At 37.8% G+C, this 18,496-nt stretch overlaps 1 protein-coding gene across 4 annotated transcripts in view; it reads left to right on the forward strand.

Annotated features, from left to right (window-relative positions):
* LOC117429196 (S phase cyclin A-associated protein in the endoplasmic reticulum-like) overlaps window positions 1-18,496 on the forward strand; it is a 96,448-nt gene that overhangs the window by 40,246 nt on the left and 37,706 nt on the right. For all 4 annotated transcript variants that reach the window (XM_058998845.1, XM_058998843.1, XM_058998844.1 and 1 more), the window contains 3 exons: window positions 2,972-3,108; window positions 10,626-10,691; window positions 11,371-11,497. In XM_058998845.1, coding sequence (XP_058854828.1) covers window positions 2,972-3,108; window positions 10,626-10,691; window positions 11,371-11,497 — 330 coding nt within the window. The remainder of the gene's footprint in view (window positions 1-2,971; window positions 3,109-10,625; window positions 10,692-11,370; window positions 11,498-18,496) is intronic.

Here is an 18,496-nt window from a genome sequence, read left to right on the forward strand (position 1 = left end):
CTGTTTAACAAAATGTTTGTTTTTAAACATACACGATCTTTAGTTTAAGTAAATCCCTCTCATTTTACTTTTCAGTTCTCTTGTAGTTCCTATACAGTGAATCATTTCTGTGTTGGGAAAGTCTAAAACATTGTATTTTTTTATTTTTTTTTTTAATGTATTTCAAAGTCCTTTGGATGGAACTTCAGCTTTAAGCTGGGGAGCACACTTTTGATTTCTCCAGTCTATCTTCAGGGCATTTTTGTCTTCCTATTTGTTGCAACAGAAGGCGTTACAGCCGCAGTTTTTTTTTTTTTTTTTTTTTTTTTTATTATATTAATCCAGCCTGCTGCACATGAAAGGTGAGAACGCTGAGAAACACCTTGAGCCCGGGATCTCCACTTTGGCAGCACAGCATTCTTTCTCTTGTTGTGCGCCTGACAGCTCCCAGCTCTGCAGGCCCTTGTGGGCTGATAAATGAATAAGCTCGTTGAACTTTGTAGTGCTATTTGAGTCGTCTATTAAACCCCAGATTAGATCAGAGAGGGGGATGAGAGTCGGTAGCGGGACGCTGGCTGCTTCCTCATTCATCATCCTGCCTTGTCCTCATGAGGACAGTGTTTGTGATTGTCACAGGGCGGCAAGGGCGGACAGCTGGTTGGCTGCTCCTTGTTTCTGAAGATGACTGGTTAGCCGTCTTTCAGGTAGTATATATTTCAGAGGCAGGGATTAGCCGTGTTTAGTTTCTGCTGTCACTTGGAACAAGAAGGGGCATTGCTGGGCAGATTGTAGTCCTGATAAGCACAGCCCTGTATTCTACACCTGCAGGTAGATAGACTGGTTACGTTTCATCCCCACCACCCACACCCAAACAGACTGAACTGAAATGCCAAGGAAGGTGTTCATTTGCAATAATTTTGTCAGTGGACAGAAAACGACAATCGCCCCAAAGGTAAATCGTTAGTCGTTATTCACTGGGTGTCTCGTTTGGGGGTTGGTTCACTTGCCTTACTTCTCCCAAACCTTATTATTATTTGTTTATTTAGCAGACTCCTTTATCCAAGGCTACTTACAGAGACTAGGGTGTGTGAACTGTGCATCAGCTGCAGAGTCACTTACAACTACGTCTCACCCGAAAGACGGAGCACAAGGAGGTTAAGTGACTTGCTCAGGGTCACACAGTGAGTCAGTGGCTGAGGTGGGATTTGAACCGGGGACCTCCTGGTTACAAGCCCTTTTCTTTAACCACTGGACCACACAGCCTCCTTCTGGGTGCAATATGTCCAGATCAATTCTGTAATAAACAGTGGATCTTGCTGTTGCCACATTTTTTATAAATGTTTTTTTTGTCATTTTATTGACCCAGTATATTCCAGCCCATATCATCTCCTTGATCATAGGGTCTCGTCGCTGTGCTATCCACTCTCTCAGCTGGATGGACAAACAGAAATACACTGAAATATGTCATTTTACTGAGATGGCACGTTGCCTATTTTCTGATATGTTATACATTTTGAAAGCATGTACAGATTGTTTTTATAGCTCAGGTGCTTGCCATTCTGTATCCAGCTGATCCAGATGGGAATGGATACCTGGTATAAAATCTGTGAAAGACTAGAGCAGTCAGGCATGACACCAGCCAGAGAATCAACCCCCTTCAAACAATGCTAAGCTTGTTAGCATGAATTTGCTCAGCCAGGACATAAAGTGAATTGTACAAGGTAAACTTTATGTCCTCTGTTTAAAAAGCAAAACCAATGCGTTGCACCCACCTGTTGCACTTGTTTTAATAGCATTTAACAGTGAGTAGTGAGAGATTGGCAGAACTATAATATTATAATGATGCAATGATAATGACTGTTTGCCATTAACCTTTATATATAAATTAGATCTTGTTGTATACCTTCATATATAAATTAGGTCGGATTATCTATTACTATAGTGTTTATTTTCAATTTTAAAATCCATTTTGAACAGCTTTGCAGATATCACACCTATCTCACACAAATTCCTACACTGTTTTGGTGAAGCTTGTATGAAAAGGTATAGTAAAAAAACAGCAGGGTGGTTGTGCTTGACATGTTTGCCACATCATTCCTCCACAATAAGCTTTTCATTTGAAATGACAAAGCCTTATTTGGAACCGGAAGCCATCACTAGTTGGTGCACTACTCAATGGCAAATTCCTCTGGAAGTTGTTGTCTCTTTAGATACTGATTAGCTGGGTGCAATGAAGCTGTTCACAGCAATAAGAAAAATGACAAAAAGACACACTTTGTTTGAAGTGCTGTAATTGTGCAAAGCAATAGACTGCTGGCCTTGAAACTTGGAAAGGTCATTTTATGATCATGTTAAAGTTTCTTTATATATGCATGGATGCACAGTATCAACAAGTAATGTTTTAGAAAGACATGTAGAGCGCTATTTTGGAGACAGGGAAATGGAACAGAATTAAACAGTATAGATATCGCAAGAAAAAGCTTCAATTATTGTTTTGTGCACGTTTTATTCCACTAAAACTGTTTTAGTCATCTCTGAAAATGTGCCTTAGCATTTGCTTCAAAATATGACCTACGGTAAGATTTACTGTTTTTTTTGTCTTTTTTTTTTTAATAAGAAATACAAAACTCAGGTTATCTGGGTTAAAATTGTACCATTGCACAGAGACTAAAGACAGAAAAACAATAGTTTCAGATTCCAGTCTCTTATAAGGGGAAGAGTTCTGCAAACATACCTACCTTTCATGGGTTGAAGGTGTAATTTGACAGAGGTCATCTTTGATGAGATCATGGTTGGTTGCATTTGTATTAAGTGGGGTTTTAACTGCATGTTTGTGCATATATCTTTATTTTTCTAGTTTTAAAAATAAAGCATTAAAGCATCCAGTAATTGAATGATGTTATTAGATTTTGATAGCGTGGAAATCCTCATAATAATAAAAGTAAAATAAGGCGGAACGTATTTCTAATTTGTTTTAAACATCTCCATTTAGGAACACCTTTCCTTAAAGAAGTACATTGTGGACATTGTGACTGATAGCTCTGTCCCGGTGGAGACGCTGAAAGACGGAGAGGAGAAACAGAAAGCGAGGAAGAAAGCGAAGAAGCTTCGAGCTCGGATGAACTCCAGGTAACGCGTCCATCCCATCTTGTGTGCTTTTCAACAAAGAAAGGAAGGGCATTACATATAACAAGCTGAGGAAAAGCATACAGTTATTTGCTTCATGGTTGTCTTAAAAATAACACTGATGAGCTTAATTTATAGCCACTTTCTGTGATTGGGGGAGAAAACTGAAAATCGATCTGGAGCCCTTGCTTTCACCTGTTAAGAGCTTTTCACATAATTGGCTGCCAGCAGGCTGCCAAAACTGGAGCCTCCTCTAGTGTACAATAGTATGTTAAAGTATGTGTAAACCATGCCTATTTTTCTTCCCTGCTATTGATTTTTAAATGAAGTATCAAAGAAAATCAATAGTAATCAACAAATAGAAGGCAGCGTGCTTTAGTGTCAGTTCCCAGGGCTGAGCTTAATCAATTTTGTTGCCTGTCACTACAAGAAAAAAAAAAAAAAGTTGAAAACATCTTGAAATGGAAAGTGAGTGATCGGATGCGCAGTTTGTCATTGGGTTGAACCAAGCTCATTGCATCATCTTCCTCGAGTCACTTTGTGACTTCAGTGTCACCTGCTGTAGTTATTTCTATTTAAGACATTACCACATCCGAGGGTCCTGTATCGTGTTACCCCCAGTGGGACAGAATCAAAGACTTGTCTAACAACCTTAATGAATCTTTAACTGAACTGTGAAACATACAGTCTACCTGACATTCCTTTTCAGCACCAACTGCTTCAAAGGAGCCATGTAAGTAATTATTGAGTGCACACCGTAACGTTTACATCCACTGTTGAGACTGTAAGGTAACTTACAGATATAGGGGGGGACTCCAGTTGGCAGTGTATATGCATATGAAACTTTGGCAGAGACTGCCATTATCACCTCAACGCTCGATAAATCTTCAAAGATGGTGACCGTCACAGCATTTAAAAAAAAAAAAAATTTGTGCATACAATGGTTCGGTGTTCAGTGGCTTTTTACACAAAGAGATGTATTCATAGAGGCATTAGCATGCTGAGATATTCATGGGCTTAAGAGTGTTTATTAGCACATTGAAACCTTTATGATTGCAACCCAAAATGAATGACAAATTTTGCATCATGCCTGTTTTAATGAGGGATCGGTACAGTATATTCCACAATACAAGAAGTTCTTGCTAACATGTTATCCTTCTTTTAAAGTGTTTCACAGCAATCCCTTTTTTTGTTTATTTTGTCTTATCATTGTACCATCAGTTTCTGAACTAAGACGTTGCTTTACGGGTGACTGCTAAATAAGCCTGTGAAAATGCAAGCTGAAGAGGGGCATATTCAAAGTGACCTTTTGATAGACAACCTTTTATGTGTGTTTGCACTTCCTGGGTCATAATGTTTCAGCGCCTCTCTGCATTTGTCATCGCCAAGACATCTCTTTGGATTAACAAGTTTTCAAATAAATAACACTGGCTCCCCTCCCCCGACAACCTTGTACTTACACACACTTTCTTTGAGTTTTGACAATGCTGTGTTTTTCTCATTTTATAGTTCTCAAAAATGTCCAAGTGGGAATAATTAAATGCCTAAATTGGACCTGCACATAAAATAAAGTACAGAAGTTTCCCCACTGACTGTATTTTAATTGGCACTAAATTCTAGTTTCCAGAGACACGGAAGACCATTTATAAAGTGTTTCATTGAGTTTTTGAGGTGCATTTGGTTCAGCTGTTACGAAGCATGAAACTTACATTTTCGGACTCGCTCTGTTCTTGTACTTTCACACTAAAATGCAACGCTCTTGTAAAAGCAAAATACATTTTCTTTCATTAATGCAGTACCCCAATCTGCTAGTCGCCAGGTCTTGGTTCTGCAATGCGGAAAGCAGGACTGTAAAATATTCCCTGTCATTCACTTCCCTCACCCTGCTGTGAGAAGTACTTACTGGCTTTTAAAGGCCATGAATGTACAAAAATGTTTTTATAAAAAGGCTAGTGGTCAGCCTCACCTCAGCTGTGAGACTTTCCTGTTGTATGGGCTACTACTGTGTGTAAATTATTGATTTTATCAATAATATACAAGGGGATTGTGAAGTCGCTCTACCATTTTGCACTGCTGCTGTAGAAAAAAAATCCTTCTCAAATTCAAGGATGACACCTATCAAGAAGTGATAATGCTGTTTTTAAACAAAGGGATTGCTTGATTGTCCTCCTGTGTGTAATTATGGGGTGTTTCAATTTTAGTAGTTTTATTTTATGGCTGACAACGTATTCAATGCTTTGTGTGCGTCCTTCAGAGGAGCACTAACACAATCCTCACTGTTTGATTTTAATTTCTCGAGATATATTTTACAATAGAAGCTCTGTTTATTCAGCAAAAAGGTGATCTAAGCTGTTGCATGACTTGAGATTGCTGTTTGATACACTTGTAAAAAGGATGTTATTTTCATAAAATGTGTTTTTCATAAAATTCATATAGATTAAAAGCTTAGCTGACTTTGCACCCTGAACAATGCTCAAACTTAATACTTAGGAAACTCTTATAGCACCTTTTTCTTATTGACTTGACCTACCTAGCATTTGTGATATTTATGTCTTTTTACCTTAATACATTCTTGTGGATTAACAACATATTTTGAACTTTATACTTGTACATATAGGTTACAAGTATTCATTATTTTGTTTGTTTCTGTTAAGATATAAAATAGGGAAATCGTGAATCTATTTGAGCCATAGTGTCCGGTAATATGAAAATGTTGATTACCTTGAAAATACATTTAGGTTTTTGAATATACTGTCACTTTTAAGAAATGCATTTTCCCTTTACAAGTTGCATTCCTTTAGTATTAGCTGTATACCACAGCCAGTTAAGGTGAACGAAGGGACGGTTCATGATTAATTGATTATTAGTTCTGCATTGTAGCTTTGTGTTTTTTAAACTGATTACTAATATTTATAACCTAAGCCCATTTAACTGAGCCTGCTGTAGCAGGTAATATATTGCTTAGCAATTGCCTCTCGTTTAACCTCAGTGACTGTAAACCTGTCACAGTAGAACAGCGTAATATCTACATTGATAAAGTAGGGGAATATTGTCTGAGGTTTATATGAAATCTGAAGCGGTTTACATTTCACCTGTGATGTATAGCTGATAAATGTCTTGCATAGAGCAATAAGAATATAAGAATACTTTCTGTACCAGTATGCATAAACAGTAGTAGTAATGCACTTCGTGCCTTGAAGTCATTTGTAGCAGTGGGCTCAAGCTTTAGTGGGTAAGCATCTGTATATGTGTTAATTGTGTTGTGTAAGCCTTGTATCTTTTAGCTTCAAGTTTACAAAGTCACGGATTCTGCCATGCCTGTTTGGTCATTTGGCGCAGGGTATATAAATGAAAGCAGTCTTAATTAAAGCTACACTTCAAACCTCCCCTTGTTTACATGCTATTGAATTTCAGTAATTTGCTCAGAAATTGATTTTAATGTACATACAACACTGATGGAGATATTAGAGCTCACGCATATATTTAAAAAAGGCATAATAATGATACAGGGATTGCCTTAATTTATAATGTAACTGTTAGCACGTGCTTTTAAATGATGCTGTGATTGTGAAAAGCATTATTACAGTAAATATGAAATAGTTGGATGGACAAACCAGCTGAGATGAACTTCTATGTCTGTTCTTTTCAAAAGTAACAGGATAAGAATCTTTCTTAAATTCAAGCATCTAGGAGCAATTCCAGCCAATGCAAGCTCTTTAAATTGACCAATAAAAACAGAGGCTTTTTTTTTTTTTTTTAAAGAATGATTTATTTAACCAGCCAGATCTATAGCCCAATAAGTGTTCCATTTAAAAAGCTATATTGTGTATTGAGTGTATGGATCTTGCTTGTTTCCAGTAGGGGTGGTGATAAAAGTCATTTTGCCTTGTCACTATTTGTTTAAACCATTTACTCATATGGTCTCTTGAGATCTACCATTGGCACAATTAAAATAGTATACACCATATGTAAATTGAGGTCACTGGAATGGTTAATCTCTATAGCTGAGATCTTAAAGCAATGCAAATTGTTGCCATCCTAATAATGTAGGCGTATTAATCAGGTAGGTACATGAGTGAGCTGAGTTTCGAAATGCATGAAATGGGACATATTTATATGTGCATATTACAATCAAAAGCATGAAATAAAAGCAATTTGGCAGTAATTCACTAATCAAGTTGCATAGGGTAGATTTATCTGCAGTTAAAGGTGGAGATGGTAGAGAAACTCTGCTAACTATACCGGCACCTTCCAACACGTCCTGCTTTTGACCCCAAAGAAAACATGGGAATTGGCTGACGAGACGCTTTCAGGTGTTTCCGCCCAAGCCAGTCCCACCAGGTAATGGAGACAGAGCGTCTTCCAGTCAGGGTTCACTGGAGACATCTCCTCAAAGCAAAACAACTGCGTAGCCCTAAGGGAGGGCTGTCTTCAGCATTGTCCTATAATTCATTATATTAGCAACCGACAAAATGGAAAGAGCAGTGTGCGCAAAGCAGCTCTTTAATTCTCACCAATTTCTACAGAAAGCTGAACTTCATTTCCCACATTACAAGTTTCATCCCATGTATCAGGACATCAGTTTTGACCTAATAAGGAAAATGTCTCCATTAATAAGAATTCCCTTTATCTAAGTGCCCACAATCTGCATTATAATTAACTGGTGCAAGCAGGTTTGTTTACTCTGGAATGACACGCAGGATTGATACTCTGGGATTGTGTCATGTTATTGCAGTATGTTTGTATATAGTGTCAGTGGTCCCGATAGCAAATGTAATCAGCACTGCACCTAGGCTCTGACGGATCAGCAATGTGTAGATTAGAAGTGCCATTTGAACAAGCCGGTTTGTGTGTGTGTGTGTGTGTTCATGGCTTACTGTTATCTCTCATTGAATTGTTAACCAAGCCATGTTGTATTAAACTTCCTCAACCAGAACTGGTAAAATAAGGTGCTTGTTTTGTCCAACTTTCTGAATGTTAAAATACAATAGATGACAATGTATAAAATGCTATACCAGCCTCTAAAGTTTATTCGAAGAATGCAGAACCTAAATAGCCAAACGGCCCTTTTGGCAGCTATCAAATTATCTCTGTTTTTTTTTTTTAATATAGTCCTTCAAGAAACAATTGCCAGTTTCTAATTAACATCATATTCTTTAGATATATACTAAATTCTTGCATCTTAATGCCCCAATGGTTTACGTGTGTGAAGGCTTTTCTGCATTTCTTTTGTTCAAGCACTGATAAAGCGCACACCTTTCCTGTTTATTTTCTAACCAAACTGTGCTGCTGCCAAAGCAGTTTCTAATGCAGATAGATTGTAGTGAAGTCTGGCTAAGGCTGATTGGCAAATGATGGCTTTCACCTGTGATTTCCAGGCGTGTTGGAGCCACTGTAGGCAGCAGCAGAGCAGCCCTGTCTGAGATCCTCTATAGCTTTGGCTCTCCGCCAGCATAAACACAAATACTCCAAAGTGTCTGAACAGGTTTCTTCAGCTAGCACGATAAAACAAAGATCCGAAACTCATTCACAGTTCTCTGGATTACCAAACCACAACTATGAAATGACACCCAGCGGGGTTCAAGTTGTAAAAGCTGTTTATCTGCAGTTTATGTGATTACCAGCAAACCATATATCATGGAAAGAGGCACAATGTAAAACATGCACTGCTGTTGTGAGCCATATAAATAAATGTATCCATTAAGTATTTATAAATTACGCTTTGTTGTTGGGGAGGAGAGGGATTGGTGGAAGAGATGGTATTAACATTGTTCATATTAACCCAAGCTTAATTTAAGATTATTCCATTTTGGACACAACCGAAGAAATCGTATTTAAAAACATCTGTAGAAGACATTGTAGTACATAAATACCTGACATGGGCAGCTAGTTTGGAAAGAGGTACTGAAAGAACTGGATCTGTTTTTTAATGCTTCTTTCTATACAACAGTCCATAAAGATTTCCTGAAAACAGCTTGCTCCATTAGGTTCCCTTGGCATTTGCAGTTTATAATAATCTGTGAGCAGCAGGTTCTTTGTGGTTTGATCACATTGTCATTGTCGCTGGCAGGAAACGCACGGCTTGTTTTATGTTGTTGGCTGGGTTCCTGCCATGTCCACGTATCTGTGGTGACTGCAAGCTGTTTTACTGAATGGATAATTGTTATTGAGTCCTGGTCAGTAGGTCAGAGCACTGCTCAATAGCTTTTGTGGGCTACCAAGGTAGTTTGTGTTCTGTATCACGTGAGCACTGGTCAAAGATATCTTAACTAGACTACTATAATTCTGGGGATAGCTGGTAATGTTACCCTGTCTAGAAGATTAATATGATAAGATTAAAGAACATTTTGTTTTGTCTCATATTTCAACTCCATTCTTACTTTCTCATGGCATTCCAAGTGCAAATTACTGTCACATCAAGAACTCGCTATCAGCTCTATAATTTTCTTTTTTTGTTCTTTGTCAGGGTTCCTATACAGATATTACCTTTTTCGTTTTCTTCATTTTTTTGATCTTGGGCTTCTTGTGTTCTTCTATTGAAGCGAAGTCATTGGCTAAACGATTCCAGTCATACTGAAGTTTTCCGGGAATGTATTTTAACATGACATTTTTGTTTCATCTCCTTGACACTGACAGTAAATCCCTCTGACTGTCTGACAGGATCTCATTGACTGACTGGCCTTATCTGTTGTCCTGGGGTTTATATCAGACAGAGTTCTTTCCACTGGTTCCTCTGTGCCTTTGGAAAGTATCCACATCTTACTGTTTACAGATTGCAAGATGTATTCTGTTTTACCCGAATAATATGTTGCGCTATGGATTTGTGAATTTAGACCATCAATGTATCCACTTTGAGCATAATGCTGTTGGCTTGTCTCACTGGATGACACACTGAGTTTGTATCCTGAAGTAATTTCTGCCTGTGGCTTTCAAAACTTCATGATTTCTTGTAACACTCATAAATGCTGATAACTAAATGTCTGCATAGAGCAACCAAACAGGAAAGATAGTCAGAAAATATGATTGCTTCCTGCACTAAACAGGACTTTGGTGTACTGCACTGTACTGTACTGTAACCTTCAGTTTGTAACCTTTGTATGGCTTTGGGGTGTAGCAAACACTTTTTAAATATTACATGCCCTATGAATGTATTGTAATTGCATGGACTGGTTTGATGTTAATTACACTTTTTTAATTGAAAACAGTATTTGCATCTTAGAAATCTTGTCACTCAAACCGATTCTGAGAAAAGCAACATTATTTCTGCTTCGCTAAGTGACCACACAGTACAAGGGTAACCCTATTTAAGAGAGAGCTGCTTGTGTCTTTGGGAAAGAGGCTTACAGGGGGGTACGAGGAACAAGCAAGAAAGTGGAGATAAGGTAAACAAACAAAAGGGACAGGCTTGTTTGGCCTAATGACCTTTTCCTGTTCCTAAATGATCTTGTGCTCCTACATTTGTTGAATAGGTAGGATTTGTGTTCAGTTATTGTTTAACTTTTATTTTTCTTTTTCTAAAGGGGAAAAGAGTATGAAACCTCTCTAGAACCAAAATGTCAGGTTCCTGACTCACCACATAAAGCCAAGTGAGTAGCCTGTTTAACTACATATTCTAATGGCCTGATTAGAATTTGCATGGGCTGTCCATTTAGTCTGGGTTATTGAAATCCACCTGAACACTTCACAGGCAAAATGTGCTGAATATATTACTGCAGAATATTTGTGGTTAATTAACCTGTATGGATCTTGTATGTTTGGGGATTTTAAATTAAGTACCAATCAAGACGCCTGATTTTCAAAGATACCGGTACATTTATTTTTTATTTATTGTGTCATCTCATGCACAGCAAACAAAGACAAACAAACATTCATCTCAATTAACCCTAAAATGTTAAAATGGTGTGTTTAGGGAGATCCTGGGCTGATTTTAAATACCACTAAATGTTTAAGTGGTTACAATATGGATCTTGGTGTACCAAGGTTAAGAAATTCTACTGCAACGTCAGATCTGAAAAAGCAGTTTGTATGAATTTTACTGGTGGTTTAGAGCTTCGAACACAGCCCTGAAGGTAGTAAAGCACCCATCTGATATGTGCAGCTGTACTGTTCACAAGCCTCATGAACATATACAGGGAAATAAATAAATGAGAAATGAATATGGGTTTCCTAATAGTGAACATGTGCAGGGGAATGCTAGACTTTATCTTAGAAGCGAGTTTTTGGTTTGGTTCCTGTGATTACAATTTGTTCTTTATTGCACCACAGGCTACAGAGGCTGGTAAAGGACCTGGTGAAGCAGCTCCCAGGGCAAGATAGTGGTCACTGGACAAACAACAAGGTGTCTGGCCTAGACAGAACACTCGGAGAGATCTCAAGGATCTTGGAGAAACAGGTACTGTTCTTTCCAGAGGAATAGCAGCTTTTTTGATTCCTATTTTAAATGTTTCAGATTCCGATTTTCTAGGTGCTGCTGTATATACTTTGTCAGCACTCGACGGTGGCATATGTTGGAATTCTAAAAGAAAATTCTATGAGGATCATTTCTAGAAGTCTTTCTCAGTGTTTTTTTTTAATTGAAAAAGACTTCTTGCACAAATGTTTCACAGAATTTGTATAAGTTTCTTTTTCGTATAGTATGACTATAGAATTGAAGCAGGTGTGTAAATTAATTATATGACCATAGAACAAACATTTAGCAAATTCTATGTACCTTGTTTACTTCTTTTATTGCTTATGCATATCCCATTGTTTTGACATGTCTTCCTCAGGGTTCAATGAATGAACAAATACAATAAAGTATTGTAGCCAGTAATCGGTTCGAGTAACCATGAGGAATCGTCTGTTTTGTGAACTGCCCTGTATACCATAAAGGGGTGTATAACTTACAGAAAATAGTTGTTCTGTAGTCGGTATAGGTGGATTGAAAAAATATATTGCCTCGTTTTTTCCTGGCATATTTATTCTATCCTACCTCCAAAATGTCTGCAGCCGTCAAAAAGAAATGGAATACACAGACTAATTTGGAAATGGGCCAACTAAAAAAACAATCATTCAAAAATGTCAGAGCTCTTGCCAACAGTAAAAGGTTATTGAGCTTCTTATAGTGCAGCACCCAAAGACAACAGTGTGCAGAAAGACGAGACTGTCGTGTGACCTTCCTCTCACTGTCACCTGTTGCCAAAATAGATGTCACAACGTGACATACATAGTCATTGCTGTGGAAATAATTCCTACAGAATGTGAAAAACATTGAAGAGACTCGTTTTTCAAGGATTTTAAAGCCATTTTTCTCCAGCCTTTCAAAGTCGTATTTGGCAGTGGTGACAATGAACACATGATTTCTGTGCAGAGCACACAGGGCATCCAATGTTGTAGAAAAGGTGTAGCAATTTGGCAATTTGTGCTGTCCCCCTGGAGATATCCCATGTTTGTTCTTTATTTTACATTTCAAGTTAATCTGTATTTTGGTGTTATTATAACCTTCAAATATGAGATAATCATCCATGAGATTCAGGTTTGGCAAGGCTCCATTTTTGATTACTCTCTGTCCCATTTTTGGCCAGCAGCAGCTGCATATGGCATTTCCTTTCCAGGTTCATGTGCCCTGCTGTACCCAGTGAACTATATGAACATAATTTATTTATTTAACATCATGTAATCAAAGAAACTACAGGATAATAATTAGGCTGCTGTATGTTAGTTACATATTTATGAAGAGTTTAAAGTATTTCAACTACTTTACTCATATTTAAATATTTTCAAATAGAAATTGCTTTCCACAAACCATATTTAAATATTTTGAAATAGTTACTTTCTGCAATCTGTATTCAAATAATAGTTACTTTCTGCAATCCTGTATTTAATTATTTTCAATTATTTACAATTTGTATTTAATTATTTTCAAATTCACAAACCATATTTATAACTGTTTATCCCAGGTCTGGTAATAGAGTTGTATTAGGGTGTATAAGCACATTTGTTACAGTTGGCTAGTCTCTCCTTTTTAAACTTTTTGTATTTTCTTTGTATTTAATTATTTTTTTGTATTGAATTAATTCATATTTTTGAAAAATATCTTTTATATCATGAACTATTACTTATATACTATATGAAGGTTGGAAGTAGAATTAGTATTGATGACTTGAGGGACATAGACACAGCGAAAATCAAGCTAAAACTTAAAGCATTAAGGTTTTCAAGGTATTACCCTGCCACCAGTGTAGCCTCATTACTCCCTGTGTGTCCTGATCAATAAGGTCAGGTGAGATTGATTTGAGTAGCTGTCATTGTGTATATGAAGAGGGAAATATACAGTCGTTTATAGTGGAGAGCTGTAATTTTCCTGCTAACTTGTAGGTCAAGAAATCAGTAGACACATCTCACATGTCAGTGGGCAGTGGATAGAAAGTTGATGGTGTCAATCATTGACTGAAGGGGAGGGGACAGAGGCTGTTAATGAATTTCCCCTGGGAGGCAGACAAAAACCCTCTAGCCTGATGGAAGAGGAGGAGCCAGCCAGGAAGCAGTAACCTTCCAAGCTGTCAGGGGGAATGAGAGTCTGTTGCATTGATGTGCATCTGTTAATGGTCTGGGCTGGATAAAGCATTGGCCTGAGGGGAAGACAAGAGTTCACAGCCTCCTGTCCTCTTCCAGGGCTTGTTGATAGTGCACAGTGGGGAGCTGCTGCGTCTAGATCAATATTAAGGCGTGTGTATTTGAGTTTCATTGGTGAACAACTTAATCAGTGCTATTTAAAAGCTTGTGTGTGTTCTATCTTCTTTTGTGTGTGTGTAACCTCAGTCTGAATGTCGTGTGCTATAGTCTGTTCAAACATTCGTGAAGGTGTACAATGAATCTAGAGCTACAGGAGTGTCCATTTCAAAGCAGCCGGGGGGGGGGGGGGGGGGCAGCTTTTGAGATGCAACAGTTAAATGCTTTTCCTCTGTAAAATATTCCTTGTTTCTCAACCTAGCATCACATGCAGCGAGTACATCATGGTCAAGGGCTTCCCCTCACCCAAGGCCTGTCATTGTATGCCCCTGATAGTCACCCACCAGCCATGTAGTTAGTTTTGAATGGTCTGTGATAATTAGGTCAAAGAGTCATCACTGTCCCCCATCACAGCAGATGGCAGTTTAGCTTGTGTGTGTCCGCTAAAGTCAGCCTAATCCCAGACTGCAAAGCAGAGCCTGGGCTGGAAGTCCCAACATTCAAACCAAGAGTGTCAGTAGTACAGCGCTTCAGTGTGTGAGCCACACAGCACTCAGCCTTGCGCTGGCTTCTTTTCTTCTAATCCCAGAGCAAAAAGAATTACAAAAAATACGTTCTCTCTATCAATGCGACGTCTGTAACTAAATGTAGTTTTTATACTCCCCCCCCCCCCCCACTCCCCCCCACCCCCTCCCTGGGTGACAGATTTTACAAACCCTGCTTTGCTTTCATCTCTTGTTTTTTTTTTTTCTGCTCTTTTTTCTGTCTGCAGTACTTTTGACCCCTGCAAGCCTCTCCCTCTGTGGCCACTAATAGTTTATTTTGTGTCAACCAAGATTTTTTGTTTTCCTGAATTTCAGATACATTTTCAGATTTCTGTTCCACCAGCCATGAGGTCAGGTATTTACATTTCAGTAAAATGTTTGTCATAGCTTTCAAATAGAAGGTAGCCTGAGACCGATAGTGTTTATCACACAGTGAGGACTGTCAGGAACAGTTGGTCTCAGTACTTCAGAGCAGGGCCAGTATTTACATTTTCATTTACAAACTGCCAGAACTGACGTCGCTATTGTGACCGACTGGTAGATGATGCACCAGTAGAAAAGACTTACCTACTGAGCTGTCTTATCTGAAAACTGTCCATCAACTGATTTGAAAGCTTTGACAGAACATGGTTGGGGATGACTAATATGGCAAACATAAACAGAAAAAAAAAGCATTGGGAAAAATAACTCTTAGAAAAGCAAGTCTAAAGAACACTTCAAAAACTATTTAAGAAGCTTTGTTCTTTACTGCATTTGTAAGCAAATAATCCACCGAGTCATAGACTGAGAAGACAGTGCTGCTGCTTTGCCTTATCTAGCACAGGGATGGTCAGGGATTGTAATTCTTTGTAGTAAGAACATATAAACTATAATATGTGATGCAGGAAATGTTTGGAGTTACCTAGGGGCACATACCATTTCAAGTGTAACTTAATTTAAACACACTATTTATTGGCAGTGATAACTGTTTAATGTTTCATAATTTTAAACTGCTTTAGATTGCTGCCAGTAGATTTAGATAGCTCACATCTCTTATCCTGTTTATATTTTTCAGCCAGTTAGTAGATTTTAAAAGCATAACAATGTATGTGGGGACCCAGTGACAAGGGGGCAGATTAACGGCATCGTACTGTATTCAAAATTGGCATCATACTGTATTTTTTTTTTTTTACTCTAGTTCAGATCGCTGCTGAAAGCATGGTTCATTCGGTGGGGTAGGGCTTCAATCTTGGCTTAATTAGTGTTACCCTTTTTAAATAAACAAATTCAGTCCAAACAAAGTCTCACTGAATTGCAGAAAGTGTTAAAAGCTGTGATCACTTTTGGATTTAGCCACTAGGTGGCAAGACTCCTAATAGTTTACTTTATTTGAGGCATATGTCTCGGCAGCAATCTCGGCACCTCTGAGCATTTTCTAAATACTATCCATGCAGTAAAAGTATACCTTTTTTAATATACTTGGAAAATATAATCTGACAAAGTCAAGTTTTGTATCAGATTTAAAAAAACAAACAAAAAAACCCCCACTAAAAAACACAGAGTGATGAGAGGGTTCATTTTGTTAACGTTTTATGTTTGTAATAACCCACATATTGCTTGGATAAGAGGCTTTCATTCTGGAATATCATGCAGATTAATATCATCCCACTGCCCTTCTGAGTGTAACATCAATCATATTAAAAAAACTGCTCTTCAGAAAAAAAGAAAGTTTTGAATTTCACCCTAGGGGTCCGTGTTCCTACAGACCTATTAGGCATCACTGCGAGGGCATCATCTTTGCCTTTGTCAAGCTGCTGCGGGCTGCGCTACTCCAACTGCTAATATCATTGATATTGAATGTAACACCTCAGGGCTTCTGAAACAGAGAATGACTTAGAAACCAGTCCAAAAGTAAAAAATAAATAAAAGTAGAATTGCCTTTATCCTTTTGTTACAGATTTTTTAAAGATGAAAATATGTCTTATTATATTCAAAATGTTTTGAACAATTAAAAAAAAAAAAAAAAAAAAACGAAATAAGGTTTTGATGATGTTTTTTTGGCAGGCAATGCAGTGCTGACAGAAGCTCACATGTTTTGGGACTCCTAAATACCAAAGGAAAAAAAACCTTAATGCACATATCTGTAGATATCATCTTATTAGAACACTGTGTCATTTTGAATTGTCATGACAAAGTGGGAGAGGTAATTCAGATGCTGTATTGTGGATTTGTTGCAACCTTTTTTTGGGTCCCTTTACAGAGAAGTGGCAGCAAAACACATTAATGTTTATGAGCCTTTTTTTGAAAGCAGAATTGTGTATTTAAGCAGTTAGGGTACTAAATAGCACTCTATAAAATCAGTACGATAAACCACAAAGTGACAACATAACGATATCGTGAACTGCATACACCAAATCTGTAGTTCCTATACATTAACTATTTTCGTGTAACAGTAATACACGTTCTTGGAATTTTAGTAATCCTTACATTATAACGAGGGACATGCCTGTTAAATGCCCTCTCCTTTCCCAAATTTGAAATTGTATAACCTGTTTTAGGAAGGATTGTCTCAGTATACAGATTTGAATAAGTGCCAGCTGAGGTGTTTAGAGTTGCACTGACAGCTTCCTTAACTGCCCTGTCTGCAAGCAGACAGTGTTTACTACCTAAAGAAGGCCGGCCACTGCACTTAAAATACACTTTGTGATGATGTAAATGATATAATCATATTGACTAAATGTTTTATGTTAGAAATAAAGTCACATTCGTAAGAAAAAATACCTTTTCTCTGCATGTTTGGTTTTAAGGTATAAAACATCTACTGTATTTGAATAGAAAGATACTGTACAGTCTCCATTCAAGTGTGTGCGTGTGTGTGTCATATAAATAATGTCTGGGTTTAAAGTCAGTTCTTCTAAACTACTGCCTAAGGGCTACAAGAGTATTACTGCACAATTGAGGTTACTTTTATAACGCAAGAGGAATTGTTCAGTGCTGTTTTACATGAAAAGTTCAGTTATTGTGTGTTTTATGTGGAGAATAGGAATGTGGATGCACCTATGGCCGTTGTGTTTTATAGTGTGACTGCTCGGAGACGGGAAGTGTTTGTTTACTATGGTCAGGTTGCGTGGTCTGTTGCCCTTTTTGAGCTTGTTTAAGGGCAGTTGTACAAACAAAACCAACCAGGTAGTTATGCTTGCAAAATCACAAGAAAACCAAGGCAGTGAAACATTTAAAGAAATCCCTGAATCTCCCTGTTAGATTGAAGGGTGAGCATTTCATTCTGGATTTTTTATGGTACCCGCAATCATCCTTTTGCTTTTGGTTTTGCTTTTTTTCACAAGCATCTGCTGCTTCAGAAAACTACTGGCACTTTTGAAGTTGATTGACAATGTTCTTGCAGAGATTCATATTTGCTTCAGTAACTAAAATACATACAATAAGAATGTATCTTATTCCACACATTATTCCATCTCAGCTCAGAGACAGTAAAGCAGCAGAAGTATATGACATGACTCATTTACAGGGAGCTATTCTGGAGTCATGCGTTGCTGTTAGTGTATTTATAGTTTATGATGGTTGTATTTTTAAGGGTAGCATGCACACTAATATTGAAGGAGAAACATCGGGCTGTTCTTTACTGGGATGCAAAGTGTTTTCTTTTGTTGCGAATGCTAACTTGTAATTGCTATAGCAAAAGATATCCATATATCCCTGCTGTTCTGAACTAACGGTGCCACTCTCTCCCCTTTTCAGAGTATGTAATATCTGTAGTGAACCCTGTTCAGCTGTCTCTACTGACTGAGCTCCTCAGGGCTGCATGCCCTGTAGAACACACATCTCTTGTATCAGAAACACAGTAGTACACTATATAGAATTCTCCTAAATATTTGTAAATCTGTGTACACCACCAATTACCATACTTTTGGTGACTTCCTGGATAACTCCTCTGAGAAACAAGCATGCAGTGTTTTCCGGATTGTATTTTTCTTGAGCTGGCTTTGTTGCATTTTGCAAAGCTTACTTCTGAGTTACTTCCTGGAAAGTACAATCTCAGGGTTTTTTTTTTTTTTTTTTTTTTTTTTAACCTTTTAAGGATTTAGATGGCACCGAATGCCATGGCAAAAAGGTTTCAATGACTGGCGTAACCTCAGGCC

Source organism: Acipenser ruthenus, chromosome 24 (genome assembly GCF_902713425.1).
Source record: "Acipenser ruthenus chromosome 24, fAciRut3.2 maternal haplotype, whole genome shotgun sequence".
Lineage (NCBI taxonomy): Eukaryota > Metazoa > Chordata > Actinopteri > Acipenseriformes > Acipenseridae > Acipenser > Acipenser ruthenus.